The sequence below is a fragment of the Mus caroli genome, chromosome 1 (assembly GCF_900094665.2).
Source record: "Mus caroli chromosome 1, CAROLI_EIJ_v1.1, whole genome shotgun sequence".
Lineage (NCBI taxonomy): Eukaryota > Metazoa > Chordata > Mammalia > Rodentia > Muridae > Mus > Mus caroli.
The window spans coordinates 48402156-48412579 of record NC_034570.1 but is presented as its reverse complement, the minus strand read 5'-3'; the positions used below and the strand labels follow the sequence as shown (position 1 = coordinate 48412579).

Here is a 10424-nt window from a genome sequence, read left to right as displayed (position 1 = left end):
CAACACCCATTTATGATAAAAGTCTTGGAAAGATCAGGAATTCGAGGGCCATGCCTAAACATAATAAAAGCAATCTACAGCAAACCAGGAGCCAACATCAAAGTAAATGGAGAGAAACTTGAAGCAATCCCACTAAAATCAGGGACTAGACAAGGCTGCCCATTTCCTCCCTACCTATTCAGTATAGTACTCGAAGTCTTAACCAGAGCAATTAGACAACAAAAGCAGGTCAAGGGGATACAAATTGGAAAGGAAGAAGTCAAAATATCACTGTTTGCAGATGATATGATAATATATATAGGTGATCCTAAAAATTCCACCAGAGAACTCCTCTAAACCTTGTAAACAGCTTCAGTGAAGTGGCTGGACGTAAAATTAACTCAAACAAATCAGTGGCCTTTCTCTACAGAAAGGATAAACAGGCTGAAAAAGAAATTGGGGAAACAAAACCCTTCACAATGATCACAAATAATATAAAATACCTTGGTGTGACTCTAAGGAAGTCAAAGATCTGTATGATAAGAACTTCATGTCTCTGAAGAAAGAAAGAAGATCTCAGAAGATGGAAAGATCTCCCATCCTCATGGATTGGCAGGATTAACATAGTCAAAATGGCTATCTTGCCGAAAGCAATCTACAGATTCAATGCAATCCCCATCAAAATTCCGCCTCAATTCTTCATCGAGTTAGCAAGGGCAATTTGCAAGTTCATCTGGAATAAGAAAAAACTAGGATAGCAAAAAACAGTTCCAACCCACCTCAACACTGATTATGGCTTGTCTTTAAAAACACTTCGTTTCTTCTTAGAAGGGGGAACAAAATACCCATGGAAGGAGTTACAGAGACAAAGTGCAGACCTGAGATGGAAGGATCGACCATCCAGAGACTGCCCCACCCGGGAGTCCATCCCATATACAACCACCAAACCCAGACACTATTGCATATGCCAGAAAGATTTTCCTGACAGGACCCAGATATAGCTCTCTCTTGTGAGGCTATGCCAGTGCCTGGCAAATACAGAAGTGGATGCTCACAGTCATCTATTGGATCGAACACAGGGCCCCCAAAGAAGGAGCTAGAGAAAGTACCCAGGGAGCTAAAGGGGTCTGCAACCCTATAGGAGGATCAACAATATGAACTAACCAGTACCCCCCCCCCAGAGCTGTGTAGCAGAGGATGGCCTAGAGAGGCCCTTGGTCTTGCAAAGATCATATGCCCCCAGTACAGGGGAATGCCAGGGCCAGGAAGCAGGAGTGGGTGGGTTGGGGAGCAGAGTTAGGGAGGGTATAGGGGACTTTGGGAATAGCATTTGAAATGTAAATGAAGAAAATATCTAATAAAAAAAGAAAACTAAAAAAAAATCTAGTATTTAAATATCTTTACACAAAATCATTGAAATTGTATTTTTAAAACTGTTTCACTATCTCATGATTCACCCCTCCCAAAAAAACCAAAACCTGTAAAAATATGAATAATCTTGTTCAGTAAGTGATTTCTTTTGTCTTAGTTAGGGTTTCATTGCTTTGAACAGACATCACGACCAAAGCAACTCTTATAAAGGACAACATTTAATTGGGGGTGGCTTACAGGTTTAGAGGTTCAGTTTATTTTCAAGGTGGGGGCATGGCAGCGTCCAAGCAGATGTCGGGCTGGAGGAGCTGAGAGTACCACATCTTGTTCTGAAGGCAGCTTAAAGCCCACACCCACAGTGACACAGAAGAACACACCTCCAATAGTGCCACTCCCGGGCCAAGCATATTCATACCACCACAGTCGTCTTTGGGTAGTCTTTTCTGTAATGGAAGTGCTGCTTCTTTGCCTTGAGAGAAGGAATGAAAGCAAAGCTCTTGCATGGTAATGTCCCTATGCACCGTATAGCACACATCTAACAGCAGCCCACTCACCTGGTCTTCAGTTTAATAAATTATTGAGAGTCCATCTGAGGGCAAAGGAATAACACAGCTGAGATACCGGAGGGAGCGTTGTCACAGAAGCCTAGGATAGACACTCATTTTTTTTTTCCATTTTCTGTAGTAACTGGCTGATCTGCAATAATCTCCTACAAATAGCGTTAGCTATAGATGAGTTAGATGACTGGTTACAAATGCTTTTATAGCCTGATTAAACTATAGATACTTGAGAGATACGGGATTTAATTTAAAAAGCAACGAACATAATTTTCTTTAGGAAAGTACTCAGAGACATGTTGTCTAAACCCTTAATTAATCTTAAATTGCCTTTGTATCTCAGTACTTTGATCTAGACTTTAATACTCTTCCTCTGAAAACACCTGGTGTTATAATTAAGATTTGCCATGAATTTGTTATAAAAATGACCTTTAGACAGTATTTTGATTAAGAAATTGCTTATCAAGTGTTCTTGACATGGCACCTGCTTGGGAAATTGTGCCACAGTTACAAAACAATCAGTTTAACAGACCTTGCTAAAGCTGAGGCTTATTTTCCACACAAACCTCAAGAGTTTTCTAAATTAAATTCTCCATTTTCTAATGAGTCAATGTCTTATATCTCAGTTTGTTGTAGACTGTGAATTCTTTAAGAAAGAGGCAAGGTCCATGCAGCTACCTGTGACTCACCTCTTTTCCTTTGGTAAGTATTTTGTTTTTGAAGCTTAAGCACAGCTTTTAGCAGTGCCGACTGACTTTGCCAGTCGTAGAATATTAAATATTAGCATGTTCCAAGTCGAGTGCTTAGGAAACAGTGTGGTCAGGAGCAGTGATTTGCTTGTCAGCCTCTGAGGTTGAAGGTTAGACAGGCCTTATCTCAGGTCTCTTTCTCTTGCTGTGATAAGGCACCATGACCAAGGCAATTTATAAAAGAAAGACTGTAATTAGAGAACAGAGTGGCCAAGCAAGCATGGAGGCTGGGAAGCTGAGACCCAAGGGGATCCCAGAGGAGGAGGGAGAAAGGGGCTGGAAAGTACAGCAAGGCCACACCTCCTAATCCTTCTCAAACTCTTCCTTCCGCTAGGAAGAAATTACTCAAGCACATGAACCTACTGGGGCCATTTTCATTACAAATCACTCTGTATTTTCCCATATTTATATAAAATGCAGGAACCAGGTGCTTCTATATGTGTATTTTCAAATGTGATACTGGTCCATTTTAGAGTTGTTTTTTTTTTTTTTCACAGAACAAGCTTTGATTTTTATTATTTAAATAAACCCCACTTGTTTCTTATTCTGATTCTGTGCTTGTGCCTTCAACACTGTCATTGTAATTTTCTGACACACACACAGCATATCTAAATGGTTGTCTGTCTAATGAAGGTTTCTCAACTATATGTTAATAGATTATTTATGTGTATGGGAGTTTTGCTTGCATGTATTTTTTTTTTTTGTGTACCATGTGTGTGCAGTACCTATAGAGGCTAGAAGAGGGCAACAGATCCCTGTTATTATTAATTACAGGAGTTAGATGCTAATAAATCTAATTGTTCATGGTATTAACTTTGATCTTTTGTTTATTAAAATTGTATGTCAACGACTTCTCTACTATGTAATTACTGGTTTTTATTTTTTACCATTACAAATATCTTGTAGGAAATAATTTGAAAAAAATGTGGAACTTATTAATTTTAGCATACAGTGGGTTAGCTATTCTTTAGCAAGTAATTACTATTGCAGTCTCCATTATTTAAATCCTGTCTGAGATAAGAGTTGCCTTGTTTATTCATTTATTTTTCAAGACTGTATGAACTAGTGAAAAAATATATTGGGCTAGGGCCTAGCTCAACAGTGGAGTGATTGCTTAGCGTGGATATTTTACTCATGGTGTTATAATGCTAGTGTTATGTACTGTCTTGCTTAAGTTGTTCTAGCTTTGGTTTTTAGGGTCTTCTTTAGCTTGGTCCCAGTACCCTTTAGTATAGTGCATGTGTGTGCGCGCAAATATACACACACCACACACATACACACACACACACACACGTATCCCTTTCATGAAAAATATCAGTGTTGCTTGTAATAGGAAACTCCCTTTAAGGCTTTTTTTCCCCCTTACCCGACCCCAGCTTGATGTTTTGGGGAACAAAATGCTCAGGAAAATACCAAAGTAACAACTCTGAATTAATTGTATCATTTAAAAATCACATGCTTTAGGATCCAAATCTTCCTAAAGCTGGAAATAAGGACTTGACTTTTTAAACTCACCTTCAGTATAACTGAAAGTCATTATAAAGACTGTTATATTTGACAGTTACTGCTTATACAGCAGAGGTAAAACTTGTTGACTTGAGTTTTAGACCATCTGTGTCCCTCGTGGCTCAGGTGGCCTCAGTCTCAGCTTGCGCTGGCCCTAAGTTTGCCTCCCTCTGCTCGTACACCACCACAGCGAATTTTAAATTTTTTTCTCTTAATTTCACAGTTCTGTTGGTATTTTTAAATGTTATTTTAGCAATCAGCACATTTTTGGAAATTCTCTGGTATTATAAATAACACAGTGCTTTTAATTCGACAGGATTGTCTTCTAGGAAGGTGATATTAAATACAAATGGCCTATACTACAACATAGAGCTGCTGAACTTTGGGCAGGTAATCTTCATGTGTAGAACAGGAAAACTTCATCTGCATTTGCTATTTCACTAAACAAAGAACCTTGTTTCTGTTTTTGTTTTTATTTTATTTTATTTTTTTGTATTTGCCAACCTTCATCAGATATACCAAGCTTTTAAAGTCAACGTGGTCAGCAAGTGCACTGGAAGCAAAGGTAAGGGCATAGTGCGCTCGTCTGAAGAACAGTCCATTTGCTCTCAAGTTTCTCCAAGGCTTATTTCATGTCTTTTCTTCCATGTATTTTATATGGAGTACAATTAAATATATCATCATGGGAAAATATTTCTATTTTCAAGAGATTTATTATAGACTCACTCTTTCTTAATAGTAAACCATATTTATCTGTTTAAAAGTACTATATATTTTGAGGTGGGTGAGCCGGCTCAGCAAAGGCCTGATTTCAGTCCCCGGAACCCATGTAAAGGTGGAAGAAATAAATGAGTCTATAAAGTCTCTCTGACCGCCACCTGACCACGTGTACCTATACACAGTCATCATACACAAACATAATATTAACCATAGACTAAGTGTCAAACTGTAGATCTTCATGTCTTATCATAGTAGCAATTCAGGCTTAGCTGTTTAATTTTATTTTAGTTTCTTAGTACTACCCAAATACCTTAATGTCTTTTGGGAGCATTGTATTCAATAATCTTTTCACTGATCTTTTTGTAAACTGGGCAGTTGACATGTAGTAGTCTTATAGCCTGTGTACAAGTTAAGGTAACACACAGAATAATGCTTCTTTCCTTTGTGTTTTAACAGAAGAAATAACCAGTATCTATAAACTTCATATTCCCTGGTCCTATGAAGATTCACTAACCATCGCACAGTAAGCATAGAAAAATTTGCTTTAAACTTTGTTGTTCTAAAGTAGAATCTGTGCTTAGTTTATTTACGTCGTATGGATTATTAAAGTTCCTATTAGTAAAATATACACACCCTTTAGTTTCATGCCCATTATTTGAGAGCTATAGCATTCTATTTAAACAATATAGCACTTAAATCCTATTTGAAAAATGACCATCTTCCCTTAACCTCCACCATTCCCCGTGTGCTCGAGGGACAGCCAGGTAGCTGTGATATGAGTGCAAGTGTCCACCTGGGATAATGCCTCTGTCTGTCTCCTTCCTCTACGTTAGTTCATTCTATTGTGTTAGGAATCCCCTTAGCCATGGCTGTTTACTGTCACTATATTTGAGGATTGATGTTCCAATAATCTCTTCAGGGTTCCATCTTCCACAGACATTTCTCTGAAGCTTCATGTTGCTCAGCCAGAAAATGACAGCCATGTGGCACTGTTAAAAATGTACACGTCGTCAGACTGTCAGTATGAGGTAAGACATGTTTGCATAATTGTATGATTTAATTATAGACAAGTAGAGGTCTTTTTTTCTATTAGCTGCAGATATATCATGTGGCATCCCATAAGTATGAGAAATTCAAATGTTAAATATGTTCCACTTCTCTTCTTTACCATTTAGCATTTCTGTAGCTAGACCGAGCATGTGAGCATCTTATATAATAAGTGGATACTGCAGCTGACTCTAAATTTTAAAGCCCAGGATCAAGAATTTTTCGTAAACTGAAGAGCTTCATTTAATTAGCTGCCATGACTCCGCTATAGCAATTGACATAGTGCATACTGGTTTTGTACCAGTACTGGGTTATTTTAAGGATCTTGCCTTTACTACTTTTTAAAGATCTGTATGCTTTTCAGTGGTGACATTATAATACTCCAGTATATGTCAAATATCTTCTTCCTGGTTAGCAGCCCTAAGTATTTGGACTCTGTAATAGGACTCACTTCTTTAGGGTACACTAGGAGATTCCAGATTAACGGGATCTGTTCCCGTGACCTGGTTTCAGGTGCACCTGTGTGAGGAGTTAATTTGTGTCTCATGGATGTCATGGATGACAGTTTGCCATCTGTTTCTAACAGTGATGAGTATTGCAGCTCTACTGTGTTTTTCAGTTTAAAAGTTTGTACTTCCAATATTAAAGTGATAAGAAGTGTATTCTCCTGAGAGCAGAGGCCGGTCGATTTCTGACACCCAGAATCTGTGTTTGAGGCCACCCAGGTCTATATAGTGAGTTCTAGGCCAGCTAGGGTTACACAATGAAAGCCTATCTTAAAAAAAAAAAAAAAAAAAAAAAAAAAAAAAAAAAAAAAAAAGTTCTCAGTTTGGCTTCAAATACTGCATGCTCACCAAATGTCCATGTTTTTTGAAAGGCAATATCACATATTTTGAAGAAGTCTGTATTTTACCAAGACATAAGCATGTTGTATATAATTGTTACAACTTTCTTAAGAAAGTTCTCCTTTTTCCAGCTTTCTTAATATCTAATCTATATTAAAGATGACTTTCATAAATATTGCTAGGATTTACATTATTTTAACCAGCATGATCCCTTCATAACATACTGTGGCTAATGAGTGGTAAAGGGTTACTACCCATAGACCGTTGCATTCAGCCAGTTGTTGAGGAGGAAGTATACTGGAAAATGTATAGAATGGCAAACTATACTTTAGACAATTAAAATGATGGTTGAGAACATTCTGGAAGATCTTGTTTAATTGTTAAAAAGTATGCAGAGCTACTCAATAAGATATAAAATGAGTTTAGGAAAAATAATCTCCTTTTCTAACAATTATTTTATACTAGGTGACAATTAAGACTTCCTTCCCACAAATACTTGGACAGGTAAGACAGACTTAATGCAATTGGTTGATTATTAGAATTTGTAGAATTGTATAATATTGATTAAGACAGAAAAATTTTTAAGAAATTAAAAAGAGAAATTAATGCAACAAAAATTTTTATTGCTGCTTTGAGTTTTTGATCTTTGTGTTTTGTGACTCAGACATAATTAACATTGATAATTTTGTATTTGGTCATGATTGTAATTCAACTGTTATAATGAAACATTTTGTATGCATTATCTCATTTGAACAGCCTGTGAGAATTAGATATTTAGATTTTGTTTAGTTTTGGTTTTTGATACAGGATTCCTCTCTGTAGCCCTGCCTATCTAGACTTACTTTGTGGACAAGGCTGGGATCGACCTCACAGAGATCCTCCTGCCTCTGCCTCTCAAGTGCTGGGATTAGAGATGTAAAATTTGTGAACATAATAAAATTCAGTTAATGTGTAAGTGCTTTGTATAAATCATGAAGAAACAAGTAAATTTTAGTTTGAGTTGTAAAAAAGCATCATTAAATACTTAAAACTTTATAAAGAGTTAAGGAACCAATTAAAAATTATTTTTTTGTAATACCAAACAATTCCAGCTCTTGGGCTTTTAAAGTATGCAAAGGACTTGTCACTTGCATAGCTTAGAGTAAAGGTGGACACTCCTTACCCATATTTCAGATCAGTGATGAGATAATTCAAGCTATCTTAACGTGCAGTCTAACCAAAGACAATTATATCAAAAGAGGTCAAGCTGATGCTGATGTTCAGCTATAGAAATCTTTCTAAAAAGTAAGACTAGTGTCATTGGATCAAAGGTCAAGAATTTAAGATCCTAGAGGAATGAACTCAAGTTTATAACGTATCTAATTCACTCCACATATGTATATTTTTAGATTCTTAGCAAACAAAGCATTTTTTGATGTCATTGTAATATTTTCAAACTGTTTTAGATTTCCCTCCCTACTCAATTCCCATGCCCTCCACTCCTTAACTTCCCCCAGCCCCTGGCAACCCCCAGTCTCCTCTCCAGAGGAGTCTCTACAAACACCCTGACCAGCTGAGTGTGGTAAGAAAGAAGTCTGCCTCAGCATGACTCAGTGGACAATTTTCGTTCAAACTTCTGGGTTCTGACACCGGGTAGTTTATCTTAGGCATATTTAAGCACAGCACAATTTCAAACTAGTTTCTGGTGATAATTAACCAGTTGTGTGTGTACAGAAAAGCTTAAGAGATGGGTATATTGAAACTCATGACATGAACATGAGTTTGAGGGAGGCAGTGTGACCTAGCTGTATAGATAGTGTAGAGGCCACCAAGTATGAATCACATTGTTCCTGCCTTCTGGGCAGAAATAGGTTATACACCTCTCCCCTTGAGAGACAGCCCTGAGTGTTGAACATTCCTGATTCCCAGTGTGCTCATACGTGAGCACAAGAACCTTGTGTCTCCTACACAGCTTCATGTCACATGTTCCCTCATGCCCCCTCCCTCTTCCTCAACACCTGTTTGTTGCCTGCCTTTGGTTACCTTTGTAGTTTTTTCAGTTTACACCCATCTATCTATTTGTCCGTCAGTCGGTCTATATGCCTGCCTGCCAGTCTGTCTACATACATCAATCACAAGCTGGAATCTGCATATGAGAAAGACCTTGCTTTTTTATCTTTAATTTGTATCACTTTCTAGATCCATGTATCACCCTGCATACTTTATAGTTTCATCTGTTTATAGTTGAATAAAGTTTCATTACATGTGTATGTGCCATACTACCATTACCCATTTATCTGTTGATGAGCTTGCTCTGTCTCCTTGTTCCTGTGGATGGAGCAGCAGTAGACAGGGATGTACAAGTTTGATACCATCTTTTTCCATTTCCTTTATGAGTTAAATTGGTTCTTGGACAGTTTCTGATTACTTTCTTTTTTATGCATATAAATGCAGCCTTCATTATTCACTAGATCTTTTCTTCATTTACATTTCAAATGCTATCCCCAAAGCCCCCTATGCCCTCCCCCACCCTGCACCCCAACCCACCCACTCCTGCTTCCTGGCCCTGGCATTCCCCTGTACTGGGACATATGATCTTCGCAAGACCAAGGGCCACTCCTGCCATTGATGGCCAACTAGGCCATCCTCTGCTACATATGCAACTAGAGACACAGCTCTGGGGGGTACTGGCTAGTTCATATTGTTGTTCCTCCTATAGGATTCCAGACCTCTTTAGCTCCCTGAGTACTTTCTCTAGCTCCTTCATTAGGGGCCCTGTGTTCCATCCAATAGATGACTGTGAGGATCCACTTCTGTATTTGCCAGGCACTGGCATAGCCTCACAAGAGACAGCTATATCTGGGTCCTGTCGGGAAAATCTTGCTGGCATATGCAATAGTGTCTGGGTTTGGTGGTTGTATATGGGATGGATCCTCAGGTGGGGCATTCTCTGAATGGTTCTTCCTTCTTTCCTTCTTAGCTCCGAACTTTATATCTCTGTAACTCCTTCCATGGGCATTTTGTTCCCCATTCTAAGAAGGAGCGAAGTATCCACACTTTGCTCTTCCTTCTTCTTGAGTTTCATGTGTTTTACAAATTGTATCTTGGGTAGTCTAAGTTTCTGTACTAATATCTGCTTATCACTGAGGGCATATCATGTGTGTTCTTTTCTGATTGTGTTACCTCACTCAGGATGATATCCTCTAGATCCATCCATTTGCCTAAGAATTTGATAATTTCATTGTTTTTAATTGCTGAGTAGTACTCCATTGTGTAAATGTACCATATTTTCTGTATCCATTCCTCAGTTGAGGGACATCTGGGTTTTTTCCAACTTCTGGCTATTATAAATATGGCTGCTATGAACATAGTGGAGCATGTGTCCTTATTACAAGTTGGAACATCTCCTGCATATATGCTCAGGAGAGGAATTGCTGGACCTTCCAGTAGTACTATGTCCAGTTTTCTGAGGAACTGCCAGACTGATTTCCATAGTGGTTGTACCAGCTTGCAATCCCACCAACAATGGAGGAGTGTTCCTCTTTCTCCACATCCTCGCCAGCATCTGCTGTCACCTGAATTTTTTGATCTTAGCATTGTGACTGGTGTGAGGTGGAATCTCACGGCTGTTTTGAATTGCATTTCCCTGATGATTAAGGATGCTGAACATT

The 10424-nt window shown here is 38.3% G+C and overlaps 1 protein-coding gene across 1 annotated transcript in view; it reads left to right on the top strand.

Annotated features, from left to right (window-relative positions):
- Pgap1 (post-GPI attachment to proteins 1) overlaps positions 1 to 10424 on the top strand; it is an 82316-nt gene that overhangs the window by 45188 nt on the left and 26704 nt on the right. Inside the window, exons 14-19 of the mRNA XM_021162705.2 lie at positions 2534 to 2609; positions 4479 to 4552; positions 4676 to 4727; positions 5339 to 5405; positions 5802 to 5910; positions 7240 to 7278. Of these exons, the coding sequence (XP_021018364.1) occupies positions 2534 to 2609; positions 4479 to 4552; positions 4676 to 4727; positions 5339 to 5405; positions 5802 to 5910; positions 7240 to 7278 (417 nt within the window). The remainder of the gene's footprint in view (positions 1 to 2533; positions 2610 to 4478; positions 4553 to 4675; positions 4728 to 5338; positions 5406 to 5801; positions 5911 to 7239; positions 7279 to 10424) is intronic.